We start from the raw sequence: 21,389 nt of genomic DNA, 5'->3' as shown, positions 1-21,389 counted from the left end.
GGGGGGGGGGGGGGTGGAATCCCATGGAGGCACGGGGCTTGGCTGGGGCCATCACTCATCTAACCGCATGAGAAATGGCCCCTGACTTGTCTGGTGGACCACGGTTTTCATATGGAGCACCTCCCAGGAAGGAGTCTCCAAGATGCCACTATGGGGCAAGTGACACTTTGGGAACTTCACCAACACCACTTAGATTCCACACGCCCCAAACCCCATTCCACATCCTCCACAATCATCCATGTCCTTGGGTGGAGGTCGGAAATTGTTCAAGGTATTTTACACGCAATGTGGCTTAATTTCCCCAGTAGTCCCATGGGTGAGTATTATCCATGTCTTACATGAGAGGAGACCAAGACTTGGGAAGACTCAGCCATGGAACTGGGGTTCTAATTCCAGTCTCCCCACGCTCCCCTCAATGAGATGGCAGCAAACTCAGGAGGCTTTTCCTGATCCTCGGAGACATCTGGAGTGTTTATTCTCTCCATGGGGTTATGTCTGCTACTTTCTGAAGCTTTCTGCACAGATGTGGTGGTTCTCCTTAACCAAGGGAGGACCCTGGTGCGTGTACACACACACACACACACACACACACACGCCGATCAGGAAGCAGCAGGATGGAAGAAGATCCTCAGACCATCGGGCTAAGCTGATTCCAGTGGATTGACTAGGCCGGTAAGGCTGGGGGTTCACCCATTAATCTTGGGGGCCTATGAAGTATCCACTCTATTACAAGGGGGGCCACCTTCTTCCCAGAGGCCCAGACAATAGGAGGCCGAGAGCACCAGGGACTCATGCTGCAGCCTCCCTGCAGACATGAGCCCTTCCCCCACCCCCACCCCCATACCTTTGCTCGCTACTGCTTCCTGGCCAAAGCCTCACCAAGACTAGGGTATGGGAAATGTGCTCGCAGAGAATTTATGGAAGGGGCAAAGCGTCAACTATCTGGCAAGCCTTTCCCAGGGGTGGCAACAGGACAGGATGCCAGTGTTGGGAGGACAGCTCGAGCTGCTCGGGCTCTTCCTGGGTACAGGCCCAGGGACCGCTCTGGAGAGCAAGCAGGCCAAGTGGTGGCATATTCCTCACTCCGGGAAACCTGGATTCTCTTAGTGGCGCCGTAGCATGGAGCAGATACACGCTGCCACCCCTGGAGAGAAATGTTTGTGCACCCTCCTTACCGTCCATCTTCACAGTTATAAAGACAGGCTTGGCGTGGAGCTCTGCCTCCTTCTGCCAGGCGCCTGTCGGGGACTTCACCCACGGAGTCACGGAGCAATAGTAGTTGCCGAAGTCCTGGTCCTCGGAGCCGTGCACTCTCAGCCAGAACTCCAGCACACCCACCCGCTCCAGGCTGAGGTCGCTCTTCCAGTCCTGCTGGGCCGAGTTCACGATGCCCTTCCGATCCAGGGAAGACAGGAAGACGGGAGCCTTGTCCAGGCCGAAAGAGTGCACCACGAACCAGGACACGTCAAAGGCCATGTCATCTATGAATGACCAAACACAAAATCTCGAGGTTAGCAGCTAACGTGTACACAAGGGGGCTTCCAAAAACCCGTGGGGGAAATGCCACCATTGTTCAATTCCAATTTCCCACACACCTTTTCAAGCCTCTTCTGGAAGAAGTACAGTCAGAATACTCCCGAGAAGCGAGGATGGCAAGACTTTGTCTCCCATACTTTGGACAAGGAGGGATCAGTCCCTGGACAAGGACATCACGCTTGGTCATGTTGAGGACCAGCAAGGAAGAGGACGACCCACCACACGATGGATCGACACGGTGGCTGCCACCATGGGCTCCAACACAACAACAATTGTGTGTGCGTGGGTAGCGGGGGCACAATTTTCTTTTGTTCTCGGAGTCAGAACCAATACGACGGACCTAACTCCATCAGCTGACACTGTGCGACCTGCCTTATCGGTTATTGTTCCCCCACGTGTTACCACTCTGACTCAGGGTCATCGCATGCCTCGGAGAAGAACTCAGCTTCACGGGGTCTTCAAGGGCTACCAAGCTCTTCTTCCGAAGGGCCGCTAGCTGGATTCGAACCGCCCACCTTTTGGTTAATAGCCCAGTGCGTAACAGTTTGCACCTTCAGGGACTCCCGTGCTCACTTCAGGTCTCATTTAATGCTCACAACCATGCTGTGATTGAGGTGGTGTCCTCCCCACTGTGTGGCGAGAATAAATGCCTTGCTCAAGGTCACCCAGATTGGAGGTGGCCTGGCTCCAGGGCCCACCCCCCTGAGCACGTCACAGCCACCACCTAGGCAAAGGAGTCTCAGGAAGAAGAGGCAGCGCTTGAGAGTCACCTCTCCTCTGGCTACTGCAAATTGGAAAGCCAGCGTGCGGTGTCCTTGTACGCTCTGCCTCTCAAGCAGAGCAGGGCCCGCTCACATTCCAGGCAGACGAGCTCTAGGCTCCAAAGGCACGGGAGTCGCAGCGAACAAAATGGACAGAAGATGGATCACACACACTCGAGGGGGCAAATGGTTTAGATTTTCATGTGCGTTCTGGGGCTGTGTTTCCTTCTTATTCCTTTCCCTGGCAGAAGTGCTTAAGTTCAAAACAAGAGGGAAAAAATGTCAAGCTGAGAAAATTGAACACTATTTAACAGTCCCCGAGAGTAGCGCAGCGGAGTTGTAAAGTGGCCTACCAAATTAAGGTTGTAACAGCCTCAGATAAATGAACATGGGCGTAAGAGAAGGAAGACCTTGGCGTGAGCGGTAGTTCTCTTTGAATGTGCCAATAGAGCCCCACCCTACAAGCCCTTGACCCCCTCCTCTCTCCCGGCCCCACATGACCTCAGATGCATCTGCTCTGAGATGCGTCCAGCAATCCAGAAAATACGACACGGCCAAACAGTGATTTATTCACAAGTCACCTGACCAGGCTTTGCCTATACATACTGAACAACCCAGTTTTTACTAAACGGAAACTAGCATTTATTCATTTAGAAAAAGCACAGGGATCACGCCAAACAGTACATTATAAGGCCATTTCTTTTCAGAGGCTTACAATTCATTTTAAAAAAGTATGTGAGCAAAACTAAACGCTGGCATTTCTGGCAAAAATCACCCCCAAAGTTTCCATTTCAAGCCCCTGTGAAGACATGAAGGGCCACGGGCCAATTGCACGCCCACCCCCACTCCCACAGGGCAGCGCTCTACTCCAGCGCTGAAGACATTTCCACCTGTACCTCTGTGGCCCGCGAGCACGGCGCTTTCTTCCTTTTCTTGGCATGGGCGTCATCTCTTAGGGAGAAAGAGGGAGAGGGCATGGGGGTACCCAGGTCACTCCCACACTGTCAGTGAGAACGACTCGGTGCTGGGGTCACCTGTCGGGGTGGGTGTGGTCAGTGACTCTCCATGACTTGCACCTGGACGCCAACCCCTGGTCCCCACTGTGGTGTACAGCGCAGCGCAACCAGCTGCCACGGAGTCTCATCCAACTCCGGGCGCTGCACGTGTCTCCGAGGCAAACTCAACTTGACAGTAACTGGAGGCAGGTCGCCCGGCCTTTCTCCCAGGCCCAGTGGCCGAGTCTGGTACGCCTGAACCGTACACGGCCTCTCGGGCGACCCGCTCATCACGGACAGGCACGGGGGGGGGGGGGGGGTTTGCAAAGAACACGCGGAAATAGTAAGTATGCAAAAATGGAGGATGACTGCATCACTTCACCTGGGCGTCCAATGTCCTACTGGGTCCCTGCTGAGCTCACTTGTTATGCTGCCTCCTCCTTCCCCCTGGCACCTCCGGAGAGTTCAGCCCCCGCTGCCATGCACAGGGGAGGGCTGCCCAGGGCTGGCCTCCTCCTTACCCCAAGGGTCCTCCCCGACTGTATTTCAGGATGTTTAGTCTCAGCTCATGCCCCTCATCACCCCCAATGCTCTCACTGCATTGTTTTGTTTTGTGGGGGAAGGGAACTTTTATCTGTGGGCACGGGGGCCTGAGTCCACACTTCTCACTGGGTATTCAGATGGCCTCTTGCTAGAGCATCCCCTGGCTCTCCCTGGACAGCCTGGACCCCCCACCCCACCCCCATTACCCCAGTGAGAATGGACAACGCAGATCTTCCCCAGAGGCCTGACCTCAGTCCTGGACCAGAAACTGCAATTCGCCACTCACTCTCTGACTCCACCTCCACCCAGCTTACTTGCCCTCCCTCTCCTGTGCCCGCTAGGAGGAAGCATAAGGAGCCGCACAGGTGCCAGTCAGCTGCCCTGAACACCTGATGGCAGGGCCCCAGCTCAGGGCTCCTGGTCAGCCCTGCAGCTTGGACTGGTCCAGCTCTGCAGCCCCGAGCATGGTCCACCTTCAGGACACTGGCTGTCACCACCCAGCCTCAGTCCCCTGTGGGCATCCACGACCACTGGCAGTCTCTGGTCCCTGCCACCCCATTCTAGTCCTCCTCCGGTCTACCTGGGGAGATGTGCCCGCTCTCCCTTCCTGAGCGAAGAAACCATTATGAAGTCCCTTGAACTTAGAATACTATGAAACATAAACTTCTTTTCTACAGGGTCCCTGGGTCAGGGACCCCCTTAGGGGCTTTGGCATTGGTTTGTGCCAGATGCGTGTTGTGACTGTGAAAAACAGTCAGCTGGTACTCTAGAAAACTCATGGTCTTAAACGTGGACCTTCAGAGATCATGAGAGACGCACTACGCCAGGTGCTGGCGTAATGGCCTAAGCGGTTTACTTCTTTTTAATAGACTGAGCCCATCCATTCCAAAAGCCTTTGAGTTAAAAACAAAACAAAACAACCCCCCCTCCCCTCGCACACACAAAACGCACTGCCATCAATCCAGCCGGCACGCAGAGCAACCCTATAGAATGGAGTAGAACTGCCCCTGTGGGTTTCTGAGACTAACTCTTGAAGAGAGTAGAAAGCCGAGATTTCTCTCTCGGAGCCGCTGGTAGGTTCTAACCGCTGACCTTGTGGTCAGCGGCCCAACACATAACCACTATGCCACCAGGGCTCCTAAGTCTGTCAGAGGCAGGCGCAAAGTCTTACACTTCCGATTTATTTTTAAACTAGCCCCGATAGGCAGACTGTTCTAAAGCTAGCCTCCTTTAGACGCCCTGGGAAACTGCACACTCTGCTGCCCTTGGGAACCCCTGACCCAGAGGGGCCAGTCTCCCTGCAGGGGGACTTCACCTCTATACATGGCAGTTCCCCTCGCTACTTCCTGCTCTCTCTGCGTGCTCTCTTGTTCTGGGGGCCCCTGCACTGCTTGTCTAGCTTTATTCTGGGATCACCCCCTCAATTCACTACCTGCACACTCATCTCCGGCTTTGCTTTCAGCAAGCCTGACCTGAGACACCTCCACAGGCCCCGATCTGCCAGCCTCACTCCCGCCTCCCCCGTACCCCCCGCACCTTGGCACAGAGTGCTTTGGCGCCCAGCCCACTTATGTCACACATCCTTTCCAAACAGAATCCCCTCACAGACCATATGATGCATGAGGGAAAATGAATGCACAACACGGGCTTCGTTACTCAGAATCTTCCACCCACACAATCCAAGAGGGCAGAGTTCTGGGAAATGGTGATCCGAAAGCTAACGACTACCTATTTGCCATGACTCTGGAGGCAACGACTTTCATCCCAGCTGGTGCGCCGCGAGTTTACCGAGAGGGAACAGTTAAGGGATTTATTTTTGTATAAATCATAAATGAGCTTTATGTATAAAAATGGAATTACATCCCTCCACCTTTGATAGAGGTGCTCCCATCCCCACCCTCCGCTGTCTCCTTTACTTTTACCTCCAAGTTCACTTCGAGACCTCGATCCTCCACGCCTCAGGGGCAGTAATGGCAGCTCATTCAAACGTGGGATCCTCGATTCGCACTCTTGCCCCACACACCCCTGCCCCCAGGGAACGGAGCTGACCAACTAAATATGTTGGACGTATCTTTTTCTTCCCTTAGATCAAGGAGTCCTGATGGCGTAGTGGTTACACATTTGGCTTCTAACCCCATAAGGTCAGGAGTTCCAAACCACCAGCCGCTCCGAGGGAGAAACACCAGGGTCTTTATTTCCATAAAGAGTTAAAGTAGCGGAAAGTCACAGAGGCAGTTCTATCCTGCCCGAGGGTCGGCGTCGACTTGATGGCATTGAGTTTGGGTTTCCCTTATATTTTCTCACATATTTTTCTCTCTCTCTCCCTTTCTTTCTTTCTTTAAAAAAACAAACAAACCCTTAAGCTCATCCTCTTTCTTCTTGCGTTCCCTAGTCTGTCTTAGTCTGGACACTGTGCTGAAGCCTCCCCACCATAGGTGACCCAGCTGGTATCTAAATGACCCGCGGCACAGTTTTCAGCACTGTAGTCACACGCTAGCCACCACTGTGCGGCAAACTGAAAGACTAGGAAGAAAGGGCTGGTGACCCGCTTCTGAGTTTTAGCCAGGGAAATCTCTGTGGATCCTGACAGATGACTGTCTGGTATAATGCTAAAAGGTAAGGCCCCCTAGGTCTGGAAGCTACTCCATGTACACAGAGGCTCCAACAGTGGAGCACACCAAGTCTGGTGAAGATGACATAGAGCCAGGCAACTGATTCTTCTATGCACAGGATGGTCCCGTGTGGGAGCCCACTCCAGAGCAGCTAACCACAACAAGAGCCTGTGCATGTGCCACTCTGGGCACGCCCACTCTGGGATCTACTGACTGGGTCAGAGGTTGGAAAACGACAGCCCCTAGGCCATGTCAAGTCTGCTGTCTGCTTTTGTAAATAAAGCTTTATTGGAACATTGCCATGACGGTTCATTTACACGTTATCCAGACCTGCTGTCATTTTAAATGGCAATGTCAAGTTGCTGTCATTAAAAAAAACATACGGGGAGGGTTGAGGGAAGGTGGGCTAGAAAGGGGGAACTGATTACAAGGATCTGCATATAACCTCCTCTCTGGAGGTCAGTCAACAGAAAAGGGGGTGAATGGAGACGTTGGACAGTGTAAGCTATGACAAAATAATAATGACTTGTAAATTATCAAGGGTTCATGAGGGAGAGGGAAAATGAGGATCTGATTCCAGGGAAAGCAGATGTTTTGAGAATGATGATGGTAACAAATGTGCAAATACGCTTGACACAGTGGATGTATGTATGGTGATAAGTGTTGAATGAGCCCCTCATAAAATGATTTTTTAAAAAGGAAAAAAAAACCCATACAGCCCACAAAGCCCAAACAACATTATTACCCTTACAGAGGAGGATTACTGACTCTTGAACTAGCTTCTCCTACTTGTGACCTTCCACTGGAGGTCCGGCGGAGCAGGGACTCAGGTGGTAGCCATCCAGGCCTCTGCTCTGGGGCCACCAGCCAGCTCAACTCTCCTCACAATCCCCATTCTGGCTTCACAGGTCAACCCCTGGGCTTTAGATCAGCCTCTCAAGATCGAATGGGGCTGGCTTTTTGAGTTTCCTTCTGAGACCCCACTTCCTGCAGTCCCCACAAGATTTGGTTCACTTGAACAACTGGGTAATTTCAAGGTGCACAGCTGTGAGAAGCCAGGGTTTTGCTTAAAATAGGACAGGGTGGTGGAGCAGGCAGAGGGAAGGGCAGCCCCAGAAGAGGCATAAGGGTTCTCCACAGGATCTCCAGGAAAGAGCACAGCAGGGTCCAGGCCTGCTCACCAGAGGCACACTAAGTCTATGTGATGTCCTTTTGGGTCTGGGTGTCTCAGAATGAGAGAGGGGAGCATCAACTAGCCACGGAAGGAGGCCAAGCAGGAAAGAAGATGTTCTCCACAACTCATACAAATCCTGCTGTCAAGCGGAATGCTTTCTGCAAAGACACGGCCCACAAATGTTTCCTAAGCAGTCTAGTTACAACCATCCCCCAGACCACCCACTAGTCCTTTATTCTGCTCTGTATATCTTCACGGCATTCATCACCATCGAATAGCCTATCCTACAGCAATTCATTTCTGGTCTGGTCCCTCAACCGGTTTGCAAACTCTCTGAGGGCAGAGGTCACTGGTGTAGGTCAGGTCTCTCTTCCCTGATCTAGCATGGCACCTGCACACAGAAGGTGTTCAACCAGTCAGGCATCATCAGAACAAAAACTCTTATAAAGTGAATGAGTGGGGGGGGGGGAGGGAAAGTGGAGTGGAGACCCAAAGCCCATTTGTAGGCCACTGGAGATCCTTTTACAGAAGGGTTTCAGGGAGGATATGAGGCAGTCAGGGTGCGATTTAGCGATGATGAAGCATACAACTTTCCTCTAGTTCCTAAATGCTTCCTCCCCCCACCCCCTACTATCATGATCCTAATTCTACCTTAAAAATCTGGCTAGACCAGAGGATGTATGTACACTAGTACAGATAGGAACCAGAAACACAAGGAATCCAGGGTGGATGATCCCTTCAGGACCAGTGGTGTGAGTGGCGATACTGAGAGGGTTGAGGGAGGGTGTGTTGGAAAGAGGGAACCGATTACAAAGATCTACATGTGACCTCCTCCCTGGGGGGACAGATAACAGGAAAGTGGGTGAAGGGAGACGTCAGACAGGGAAAGATATGACAAAGTAATAATTTATAAATTATCAAGGGTTCATGAGGGAGGGGAAAAAATGAGGAGCTGGTGCCAGAGCCTTAGGTGGAGAGCAAATGTTTTGAGAATGATGAGGGCAATGAATGTACAAATGTGCTTTACACATTTGATGTGTGTATGGATGGTGGTAAGAGTTGTATCATCCCCTCATAAAACGATTAAAAAATAAAAAGTTCGACCAGAAAATGAAAGGCACCAGGGAGGAGGCCGGGCTCTGCCAATGGGCTTCAAACCAGCTTGCATCAGCCCCCCGGTGGTTCACCGATCACCTTGACAACCTAGATGCCAATGTTTGTGCTTCTGAATCATCTAAGAGACAGGTGCATCCATTCAGGGCGTGTTTCACAACCCCGACTGCGTGCACAACACTGAGCGAGGCAGTGTGGGGATAGCAGACAAGCCAACGCTGTCCTCTCCATGGGTACCACACCGTGGGGATGGCAAAAAGCCACGTGGAGGATGGTACCTGGATCCAGGGCCGCTCCTTCGAGGGTGATGATGCAGAACAATTTGATCAGATCTCCCCGGATGACTGATGGTGTGGCCGAATGCACAGAGACATTGAATACAGGACCTGGAAGAAAGCCATGCAGCCTCGTTATTCCATTCCACTTTTGCCCAATAACTTTCTCTTAACACTCTTCATGGGCATCTAAATGCGGCTCCGTTTCTCTCAAAAGGAGCCTCAAACTCACCAGAAAGAAGGCGTTCTACAGTCACTTACACAGTAAGTCGCAGTCAGATAAAATGCATCTTAACACTACAACCAAAGCAGAATGCTTCTTAAAGAGCTACGGTTGTGTCGCTGGCTTTTCCTTGACCTCTTCTCCTTTGGAACCCCCAAAGGAGGCTGTTTCTAGTTTAGCACGTCTCACTTTTAGGTCAAGGTGGCGTGGAGATTCAGATGATTGGGGTTGACAGTGAGAGACTGATGCTCAGGGCGGACAGAGTCATGCCCACGATGACTGTGGTGGGGATGCTGAAGGCACAGCCCCAGCTAACCAGGGGGAGCATTGTACCCTAGATATTCCTTTGAAAAGGACCCGGGAAGAATGTGCCCTGTACACCCCCCTGAGAATACTCCACACCATGCTATCCACTCTACTTTTACGTGAGACCACCCACCTTCTCCCAAAGACCAGTTCCCCCTATTCACTACAAGGGAGAGGTGGCCCCCTCTACGTTTTTGACCTATAAGGTAGTGGGTATACATGTACGCACCATGCTCAGAGCTCTGAGACTGAGTGCGTTCCAGAGACCTTAGTGCTAGAATTTAATCGCACGGACCAGAGTCGATGGGACACATTTGACCACAGGCACGAACATCATTGTGCTATCTGATTACTATACACAAAGAAGTGGCTCATGAAATGAGAAGAAGTATTACTTCCATAAGGAATCCTGGCAGTGCTGTAAGTGAGGCGCTGGACTGCCAATCACCAGGTTGGTGGTTCAAACCCGCCAGCTGCTCCAAGGCAGAAAGAGGAGGCTGTGTGCTCCTGTAAAGATTCACGCTCTCAGAAACCTTGCAGAGGGCCGCTGTGGGTCAGCATTTGACTGGACAGCAGCGGGTGCTGGTGCTGTTGTTTTTTACATCTCCTGCATAGCGACGGTAGGCAGGAGAGCAGAGCCTCACCTCGGTGTACATCTGGTCACGGTGAGTTGGAAGGAACCTGGAGACACCAACATCAACAACTCCTCCATCGACAGAGGAAGGTTCTAGGTATGGGCCCCTCCTCCTCCCCTCTGTTTGCCTTTCCTCCTTCTTGGTGCCAATACACTTAATCTTGATTAAGACAACTATGGAAGGAAACGCTGGCCGTGGGAACCCACTCCGTGCTGCAGAAGAAAGGCCTGGAGACCTGTTCCCACCCAGGACGATCTTGAAACACCCCCCCGAAAGCAGTTCTGCTCTGCACACAGGGCCTCATCATGAGTGGAAGACGCTCTACGACACCCGATGACAACAGCATGGCCCCTCTCTAACGGCGGGGTGTCACATAGCTGCACACCGAGACGACCCCTGCGAACTCACTGCTTCCCTTATCCGAAGCCCTATCAGTTGGGAAGAGGTGGCCTGAAAGAAGGTTCCAGAACATCCACTCTCTGGGATTCCCCTGCAGTTTCCTGGGTAGGCAAGATGGTCTTGGACCCTGATTCAGAAACTCAGAAGAAACTAAGGAGGCAGGTATTCCCACCGCCATCATGAGATTGCCAGAAACGGGGGGAAAAAAATATTCAGAGAACTTGAAAAACAAACAAAACAAAAAAGTCAACCCAAAGAGAGCCCGTGAGAGAGTAAAAGGTCACGTAACCCAATGAAGCAAAGGACGGACACATTTGTATTTTCATTTCAACTTGACAAGAAATAAGATGAATTCCTCAGAGGAGTTTCCTAACACCAAGTGAATATGAATAGTGTGTGTGTGTGTGTGTGTGTGTGTGTGTGTGTGTGTGTGTGTGTGTGAAAGGTTCTCTGAGCTCGAGGAACACAAAGAGATGCCTGAAGATCATGGCCGCGGGGTGGGGCTTTCCAGCACAGGACCGCCCTCCATGCCTGTGGGAAGGCACAGGTGGACCGCGAGGGAGGGGGAAACCCAGCCACCACTTTCTGGGCCTTTTCCTTATCGATGCAGTTTTCTACTTTCTTAAAACTTCTAATCATCCCCTGCGACCACCCTGCGCACATCCGCTGAGGAGACTCCATCAAGATGACCCCTGCGGGGTGTCAGAAAACACAGCTGCCAAAGCCTCTGAGCAGACCCTGCGGCCTGGGCTGTAACCAGCCCGGCGGACTTCCGTGGATCCAGCGCTTTTATCTTATCCTTTTTTCAGGCACGCTGAGACGAAGTCAAGCGTCTTATTGTGAGAGCACCTGTCTGCAGCACTCGTGTGTCACAGATATGTTTAAACACGTGTTGAAGCTTGTGCCTGTGTAAAGGGGGAACCCGAGTAGCAGTGGTTTGGGGCAAAGTTTGACTAAGGGCCTCCTTAAAATGCCCTTCAAAGCGAACTCAAGACAACCAGCCAGTAAGAAATCCTCACCAGGATTTGGGTTTCTATTCATCTGTTTTAAAAGGGCAGAGCGAGACTTCCGAATTTGGACACATTATACTCTTTCCCTTGTATTTCCAAACAAATCCCTGAAGGCCTCCTGGGTCACAACCTAGGGTTCCCTGGTTGGCCTCGGCTCTGGGGATCAACAGGCTGTTTGTGCTCTGGCTCCGCGAGAAAAAGACCCCCATTGTGGCCTACTGCGCAGGGGGGTGCTGTCCTCCCAGTGAAATGAACGGCTCCCTGTTAACAGGGGCTTAGACATATTTTCATTATGGTCCATGTCGTGGACACGCTGTTCTCATGAGGGGATTTATCTGATGAGGTTCACAGATGATGGGCTACGGGGCTGAGAATTTAACCCAGCAGTCAGTTCACCACCCACTGAGCTTACACACAGTCAGACACAAACCTGGTTCCACTCCCGATCCCTGAAAACGAGTTTGAGGAGCCAAAAGTAGCCTGAATATCAGGGCTGTCGAGTGAACGAGGCAAGGATTTCCAACCAAATTCTCACAGGGTAGCCCTTGCCACCTCAAACTGCTAACCGCAGTGTTTTGTGGAAGCCAAACATTGCCGCTTATTAACATACCCATCACAAGGACAATGAGTCACTACATTCAAGTACATATACACAGTCACTGACATTAATTACCAGGACTCTAATATGACACGGAAGATATTTAAAACCATACTAACCCCACTGTCTTGGGGTTGATTCTGACTCATGGAGACCCTATAGAGGATTGTTGAGGCTATACATCTTTTCAGGAGCAAAGAGTCTCTTCTTTCTCCTGCAGAGTGCGGGCAGGTTTGAACTGGCGACCCTGAAGTTAGCAGTCCAGTGCTTACCGAGCAGCACCACTAGGGGTCCTGAAAGGAGGAAAGTCCCGCTCTGCCATCCGGTCAGTGCTGATGCACAGAAACCCCATAGGACAGGGAAGAACTCTCGCTGAGAGTTTCTGAGCCGGTAACTCTTTACAGGAATAAACCCCCCATCTTCTCCCAGAGCAGTGGCGGATTTCAAACGCTGCCTTCTGGTCAGCTGCCCAAAGAGTAACCACTATGCAACCGCGCTCTGAAAGGAGGAAAAACGCCATAAATTTGTGTATAAATACACTCATGGCCATCTAGTCAATTTTGACGCGCAGTGACTCTGTAGGACCAAGTAAAACTGCCCTTGGAAACTGTGGGTTCCCAAAGCTGACAATCTTTATGGGAATGAAAAGCCTCATCTTTCTCCCTCGGAGCAACTGGTGGTTTTGAACTGCTGACCTTGCAGTTAGCAGCCCAAAACACAAGCCCCTATACCACCAGGACTTCTTATAAACTTGTGTGGGCAGCCTGATCCCAAAGTCATAAGAAAACACGCTAGTGGGGGCAAAATCTTGGAAGGTTAATTCTGGTGATTTCCTTTTCAATCTTTGTACTTAACTACATTTTCAAATTTATTATAAGATGGAGGGAAAAGTGGTTATTCTTTTACATAACTACGGTCACATCTCACATTTCCAATGCTTCGCCCCCTGACTCTTGTGAGTAGTAAGCCCTGACTGGGTGGGGCCCTCTGGGAAACCCAGTTGTCAATCACAAGAAAAAAAGGCCCTGAAGTCAGACGACAGGCGGGCCAGCACCCGGGAGGATCCTGTGGTCAGGAGCGGCTTCAGGTGCACTGCTGTCGTCCGGCGGAAGGGAGGCTCTAGCCCAGCTCCTTCTGATTAAAATGTGATCTGCCCCTGGTAACTTCACAGATTGAATGAAATAAAAGCGTTAGTCTCCTCTACCTGGAAGCTATGGTGATGGTATCTGCTATTCTGGACTTAAAGAACCGAGACATGGATTCAACATCACTCTCTCGCTAGGAAATACATATGAAAGGTTTTATGCTCTTTCACATAACAGTTGAACAGAAGCATCAAATAACAAATGCAAAACATGTCTGATCTGACTCCTCCAGATTCCTACTGGTTACAGACAGCGAGAGATACACAAATAAAGGGCTAAGCCCACACGCTCATCTCCAGTCACAACAGATAAAGAAAAACACTTGACAAAAGTGTCTAATACCTTTCATGTTTGAAGCCCTCAACAGACGAGGAATGGAAGGCAGCCCCCTGGCCTAGATAACAAAGGGCGTTTGTGACCAACTCACAAAGATCAGAAACCAGACAGACAGGGCCACGTGAAGCACTTCTCTTCAGGATTACACTGTGGAGTTTAAGTAAGCTTGCCATTTGTTGTTGTTAGGGGCTGTTGGGTTGGTTCTGATGCACAGTGACCCTATTTACAAGGGAACAGAGCACTGCCCGGTGCTGCCACCCTCGGGTGTTGTCTGAGTCCACTGCTGCACCCACTGTGTCAACCCAGCTTGTCTCCCTCCACTTTACCAAGCACGGTGTCCTCTTCCGAGGACGGGTCTCCCCTGATAGCCTATGCTAAGTATGCGAGGCCAAGTCCTGCCATCCTCATTCCCAAGACATTCTGGTTGTACTTCCTCGGAGGCCCATGTGCGTGTTCTTCTGGCGTCTGAGGGACTTGCGGTGCTGCTCCCCAACACCAAACTTCAAATGCATCAGCGCGTCTGCAGTCGCCCCCATGAACTGCCCAGCTTTCACATGCATCTCAGGTGATTAACATCCCCATCCCCCTGACCCGCCGTGTCTTGGGTCAGGTGCCCCCTAGTCTTCAAAGCCACATCGTTGCCCTTGGACACGTTGAAGAGGTCTGCGCAGCACATTTGCCCAATGCACTCTATCATTTCACTTCCTGACTGCTGAGTGCAGCGACATTGGATTCGGATCCAAGTAAACCTAAATCCTAGACAACTTCAGTCTTTCTCATTTATTGCGGTTACTTATTGGTCTAGTTATGAGGACTTTTGTTTTATGTTGAGATGTAACTACACTGAAGGCTGTTGTCTTTGGTCTGTATCAATGAACGCTTCCCTTCAAGTCACCTTTACTTTAAGCAAGCAACATTGTATTACCTGCAGATTGCAGGTTATCAATGAGTCTTCTATCCTTGTTACCATTCTTCATTCTATCAGCTTCTCAGATGATTTGTTCAGCAGACATTGATTAAGGGTGGTGAAAGGATACAACCTTGACACACAACTGCTCTAGTTTCAAACCGTGCAGTATTTTTATCTGATTGAATGGCTGCCTCTTGGTCTATGTACTGGTCCTGTATGAGCACCAGGAAGTGTTCTGGACTTTCTGTTCTTTGTAAAATTATCCAGTTTGTTATCATCCACAGGAGCTAACTGCAAGGTCAGCAGTTCAAATCCACTAGCTGCTCCGCATGAGAAAGATGAAGCTTTCTACTCTTATTGAGATTTAGTATCAGAAACCCACAGAGGCAGTTCTGCCCAGCCCCATAGGGTCGCTGTGAGTCAGAACTGACTGATGATCGATTTTTGTTGTTGTTGTTATAATTCATACAGACAAATGCCTTTGTAGTCAATAAAACAGAGATAAAGATAATTTGGCATTTTCTGCATTCAGCCTAAATCCATTTGATATCAGTAATGACAGCCCCTATGTCATGTCCTTTCCTGAATCCAGCTTGAACTTGCAAGGATTTCCCGTCCATGTCGGAGGTTAAGTATGGTTGTTAACTGTATGGTTGGTCAAGTTCTAGTGAATACATGTACGAGTGTATCCCAAACACGATGTTTAAACGTGCCCGTCATCGGTGATAGCTGCAAACAGGGTATCTCAGTAATACACTTATCTCCGTCTCATTACGGTGCCTTTAAAAAGAAGGTCCAGCCAAAGCAGTGGTTCTGAGGGGATCTGCTTGGCCAGTTAAATCCAAGGCAGAGAGATCAGCTCCAAGGGCCATGGTGACGATTCTTTAGGAACCCAAAAGGGTCATCTTGACAGACTTTCTTGAAGGACAGAGGTTGATAATAAGGTTTACTCTGAAAATGTTTCAAGAAAATTTAAGATTGGTAAGAAAAAAACCAAGAAAGTTTCAATGAGGAATGTGTTCCCCCAGCGACACTCCTCCCACTCCTTCTTCACTGAAGGCACGGACTGTCCTGTGAGAACATCACTGGGAAACATTACACAACAGCCCGTACCCTGGTCCTTCAGGCTGCTTTTTGTTCCTAAACCCCAGGAACATTGAAAAGAAACACAACTGATTCCCCACGGATGCCCAACTGCTGTTTTGACCGTGCAAACTGAGGAGCGCAGAACTCTCCCAGGAAGGGTGAGAGAGATGGAGACCCTGCCGTCCGAAGTGCACAGCCCTAGATGGAGGGCTGGCTGAGCAACCATCGCTTCATGTTTTGATATTTTTGTCTATGAAAGATTTCTATGATTTTGGAGCAATACGTTTGAATTTACCTTCCTCCTACAGAAACCATTAAAATGTATCCTTATCAAAATTTTACTTGCAAGTGTTTTAATGATATTGTTCAATAACTTCTCTATTCTCTGGAGGCATGTTTCTTTGGAATGGGCACAAATATGGACCTCCTTCAGTCTATTGGCCAAGTAGTTGTCTTCCAAATTTCTTGGCAGGGATGAGCAAGTAGTTAAAAGAGCTGCATCCATTTGCTACATGCAAGCAACCTCAATTTGTATTCAATCTGTTCCTGGGCCCCTGGTTTACACCAGTGCCTTCAGTTAGCTTCAACTTCTTCCTTCAGTACCGTCAGTATATGCTATCCCTTGAGATGGCTGAACGTCAGTGATTCTTTTTTAATTCATCGACTCTATGCTCTTGATTTTCTTCCGATGCTTCCTGCACAGATCAATGTTTTGCTCATAGACTCCTCCTTCCATAGTAACTCCAGGCTTGTGTTTCTTCTTCATTCCTTTCAGCTTGAGAAATGCTGAGCATTTTTATTTTTTACCTATTTTGTCTTTCTAACTCCAGGTCCTTGCCCATCTCATTTTAAGACTTTGTCTTCTTAAGCCGTCTTTAAAAATCTTCTGTTCAGTGCTTTTGTTTGATCGTTTCTTCCCTTCAATTTAGCTAGTCTGGGTTCAAGACCAAGTTTGAGTATCTTCTGACATCCGCTCTGGTGCTTGCTTGCGTTCTTGTCTTTTTAGTAACCATTTGCTTTTTTCGTGTATGAAGTCCTTGATCATATTCCATAACTCAGCTGGTCTTCTTGGCATAGTGTTAACCGTATCACATCTGTTCTGGAGATGGTTTCTAAATTCAAGTAGGATTCTCTTAAGGTCACACTTAGGCTTTCATGGGCTTGTTTTATCGTGTTCAGCTTCAACTTGAACATGTGTTCTTATTGGTCTTGATTGTTCCCGTCAGTCTTTGCTCTTTGTTATGACAGTCATTGAGTGTGTCTGCTGTCTCCACGGACATAGCTGAATCGACTCCCATGTATTTCATGCAGCATGGTCCAAGTGGACAGTCACCACTTCTGTTCTTGGAAAAGGGTAATTGAAATGATGAAGTCATCGGTCTTGCAAAATTCTATCATTCAACAGCCAACGTTGTTTCTATCACCAAAAAAGACCAAATTATCCAGATAGCAATCCTTCTACTTTTCTAAGTTTCAAATTCCAATCACCAGTTATTATCAATGCATACTGACTACATAGATGAAGCTTTCAGATCCCGTAAAGACTCACAGCTCCAAAGGGCTCTGCTCTGTCCTGTCGGGTTGCTATGAGTGGGAATCCACTTGATGGCGGTGAATTTTGGTGACTGATGACATGTTTGATCAACTTCATACTGCAGAAGTTGGTAAAAAGTCTCCAAAGTCTCTTTACTTTGGTACTAGTGGATGGTGCGTACACTTGACGAATTGTTGTGTCGACGGGTCTTCCCTGTAAGGGGATGGGCAGTATCCTATTCCTGACAGTGCTGCGCTGCAGGAAGATCTTCAAATATGCCTTTTGCTGATGTTACTCCTCTTCAACCGTCATTCCTGGCACAGTAGACCGTACGCGTGTCAGATTTCTATTTCAGCTCACCAACTTTATGTAGTTCATTTCGTTTCTGGCAATTTCCATTTTCTTAAATTCATACTTTGAACATTCTAGGTTCTAATTATTAATAGATTTTCCCCAGCATTTTCTTCTCATTGTGAGCCATGCCACATCAGCACATGAGGTCCCGTGAGCGTTACTCTCCCCGTGTCCCTTAGACCCACCCTGATCTGAGGAGGCAGCTCTTCACCAGTTGGACTGTGGGCGCCTGCTAAGCTGAGAAGTCCATCTCTGGCAAGAGTTGCTGCTATTCATGATGCCTTAACTGGCCGGTTTTTCATCGATAGGTTGTGATGGTTACCTTCTTAGTCTGTCTCTGTCTGAAAGCTTCTCTGAAACCTGCCCATCATGAGGATCCATGCTAACAGTTGAAAGACTGGTGGCACAGCGTCTAGCAAAAGCCACCAAAGTAACACAGAATGACGGGGAGTGTTGCTTATGCGAATGAGAGAGGAGCAGTCTCCTATGAAAAGGAGGGTACACATGGTTTCACAATTTGAGGGATTTCATAAATGTCACTGAATTGTACTTGCAGGAATTGCTGAATTGGTACATGTTTCGCTGTCTATATTTCTCAACAACACAAAGTAAAATAAATTATATTTTAAATGATCCTCAAGAATCTACAAGAAAACTATTAGAACTAATACACAGACCGAGCAAGCTTCGAACATTCAGGATCAATAAATAAATATCAAATTATAATTCTATTCATTCCCAATACGCAATCCCCCAAAATGATATAAAGAGAACAATCCTATTTACAACAGCAATGAAAGAGCAAAGCTCTTAGGATCTACTTAACAAGAGAAGTTCAAAAAAAAAACAAGAGAAGTTCAAGAATGGTACACTGAAAATTGTAAAACCACAAAGAGACTTAAATAAATGGAAAGACACCTCAGATTCTCTGATGAAGACATTATTAAGATAACTTCGGTCAAGTCTGACTCACAGTGACCCTCCGGGGCTGTGTTGTACTGTAGTCTTTTGGGAAGCAGACTGCTACATCTTTCTCCTGCAGAGGGGCTGGTGGGGTTTGAACTGTTTAACTTTTTAGTTAGAGGCTAAGCACTTAAACACAACGCCCCCAGGGCCCCTCCTCATACTGATCTAGGAAGCAACACAATAGCATTAAAGTCCTAGCAGTCTCTTCTGAGGAGATTTATGCACTGATCCTAAAATCTACATGGAAATAGAAGGGACCTAGAGCAGCCAAAACACTTAAAAAAAAACAAAAACAAAACAGAAGATTCACACTTCTTGATTTTCAGACTTACAGGTAATGGCATAAGGATAGTAGTTAAAATTAGAAATTGATGGAACGAAATGAGATTCTGGAAACAAACCCTTACTTTTATGGTCAAATGATTTTTGTCAAGGATGACAATAAAATTCAATGGCAGAAGACTTTTCAAGTGGTGCTAGTTATCCATGCCAAATAATAAAGTTGGGCCCCTTCCATTAGACCCCCAAATTATCACAAAATGATCAGACCCCTAAATGCAGGAGCTAAAATGATAAAACTCTTAGAAGAAAATGCAGGCCCAAATCTTTAGCACCTCGGACCCAGGAGTGTTTTTTTTCTATTTAAAACTACAACATAATTGAAGAACCTACAAGAAAAAAGAAAAAAAATGAACTGGGACACGGGAATCTGGAAAAAAAAAAACCTTTAAAAAAAAAAAGGTTTGGTTCTTCAAAGGACACTATCAAAAAAGTAAGATGACAAACCACAGACTGGGAGAAACTATTTTAAAATCATGTATCTGATAAGGAATTTAAATTCAAACTATATGAAGAACGCTTACAATAATGAAAAGACACGTAACTCAGTTTTAAAACGGGCAAAGGATTTGAATAGACATTTCGCCAGAGAAATTATGCGACCAATTAGCAGGCGAAAAGATACATTAGAATATTCGAGAATTAATAATATTAAGGAAATGCAAATCTAAATCACAATGAGATACTACTTCACACCTACTATGGTGGCTCTCATAAAAACACAGGGCAAATACTGGTTTTTGTGAGGATGCGGCAAAATTAGCCTCTTGTGAATTCACTGTTCGTGGGAATGGAAAATGGGGCAGCTATCTCAAGAAAACAGGCTTGGGGTCCTGTATGAGGAAAAGATGGTAGACACAACAGCACACAGTTAGTAGGTTTCACTATTCAGAATAGGCAAATCTATACAAACAGCAGGGACTGCTAAGAGGGCAAGGACGTGGGACTGCAGAGACTGACTAAGGGGACGGTGTTTCTTCTGGGGAATGTTGACAAATGGATAGTTGTGATGGTTGTTTAGCTCTGAATAAACAATTTTGCCTTTGTGGTGAAGAAAGCGGATGGTGCCGGCTATCAAAAGATATAGCGTCTGGGGTCTGAAAGTCTTGAAGTTAAACAAGTGGCCATCTGGCAGAAAAGCCACAAGCGCATATGGAAGAAGCACGCCATCCTGTGAGATCATGTGGAGTCGATGGGATTGGGTAACAGGCACCAGAAGACCCCAAACAAACAAACAGACAGAAAACCATATTGTTGAGAACGAGGCGGGTCAGAGCAGAGACTACTGTCTTCACCCATCTGTAGACAGTGGGACATCCCTTCACAGAAGGGTCACAAGGAAGGGATGAGTCAACCAGACTGCAGTATAGCACCAATAAAAGACAATATTCCTCTGGCTCCTCGAGGCTTCTTCAGCCCCACTATCATGACTCCAGTCCTGCCTTTCTCTTCGGGCTAGACCGGAGCATGTACAATGGTACGGATAAGCGATAAGAGCTCAGGACACATGGAATCCAGGTACAGGAACGGGAATAGGATACCAGGAGGGTAGGGGTAGGGTGGGATGAGGAGGGGAGGAAGGGGGAACCTATCACAATGATCGACACATAACCACACACAAATACACCCCAGGGGGATGAACAACAGAAACTAGGGGGGAAGGGAGATAACTGTCATTGTAAGATATGAAAATAATAACATAATTTATCAAGGGGTCACAAGGGTGGGAAGGGGGATGGAAGGAAAAAAGAGGAGCTGATACCAAGGGCTCAAATAGAAAGTAAACGTTTAGAAAATAGTGATGGTAATATATGTACAAACATGCTTGATAAAACTGATGTATGGATTATTATAAGAGCTGCAAGGGCCCCAATACAATTATTTTTTAATAAAAAAACTTTGCATCAAACACTTTAAAGGGGTGAATTGTATCAGGTGTAAGAATAGGTTAAAGGCCTAAGGCCTCTTCCAGCTTCGTGTACAATTCAACATGGCTTCTTGCTCACCTGAGGTTTGGAAGTCTATTTCAATAGGATTGGAGAGACTGGTGGCCGCTGCTCTCCACAGGCTGCCTCCGACAGGAGACCAGGCCGTCACCAAGCAGCGGTACAGCCCTGCATCCGAGACCTGAGTCTGGTACATTCTGTAGCGAAACTCATCCTCCTGCACCTTCTCCAGCACCACGCCATCCACCCGTGATGCGTCTGTCCAATTCTCCAGCTTCACCACGGAATCCTGGTCCAGGGAGATGATGTGCTTGGTTTCATTGGGGCTCGAGAGGTCCCCCATGGGTTTCTCAGCCGTGATGAGAACAGAGTAGCGTGGCGACTTAATATTCTTGGAAGACACTTTGCAAGTCATCTCGAATGTATTTCCTGCCGCGAAGAATGGCTTGGGCTGCCTCGCCTTCACCACAAGCACAGAGTCTGAAATGAAGTAGCAGAAGAGAGTGATTGCCGACAGGAGTAGTTAAAATGCTTACACATTTAAAACATTTAAAGGCAAGCTATCAACGAGGTTGTAACGGATGTGCAAATTG

The 21,389-nt window shown here is 48.3% G+C and overlaps 1 protein-coding gene across 1 annotated transcript in view; it reads right to left on the bottom strand.

Annotated features, from left to right (window-relative positions):
- PTGFRN (prostaglandin F2 receptor inhibitor) overlaps nucleotides 1-21,389 on the bottom strand; it is a 105,732-nt gene that overhangs the window by 4,272 nt on the left and 80,071 nt on the right. Inside the window, exons 6-8 of the mRNA XM_075559950.1 lie at nucleotides 20,857-21,276; nucleotides 9,013-9,120; nucleotides 1,176-1,481 (exon numbers count right to left, since the gene is read on the bottom strand). Coding sequence (XP_075416065.1) covers nucleotides 1,176-1,481; nucleotides 9,013-9,120; nucleotides 20,857-21,276 — 834 coding nt within the window. The remainder of the gene's footprint in view (nucleotides 1-1,175; nucleotides 1,482-9,012; nucleotides 9,121-20,856; nucleotides 21,277-21,389) is intronic.

The sequence above is a fragment of the Tenrec ecaudatus genome, chromosome 1 (assembly GCF_050624435.1).
Source record: "Tenrec ecaudatus isolate mTenEca1 chromosome 1, mTenEca1.hap1, whole genome shotgun sequence".
Classification (NCBI taxonomy): Eukaryota; Metazoa; Chordata; class Mammalia; order Afrosoricida; family Tenrecidae; genus Tenrec; species Tenrec ecaudatus.
Note: the sequence above shows the minus strand (reverse complement) of the source record. Positions and strands in the feature narration are given on the sequence as shown.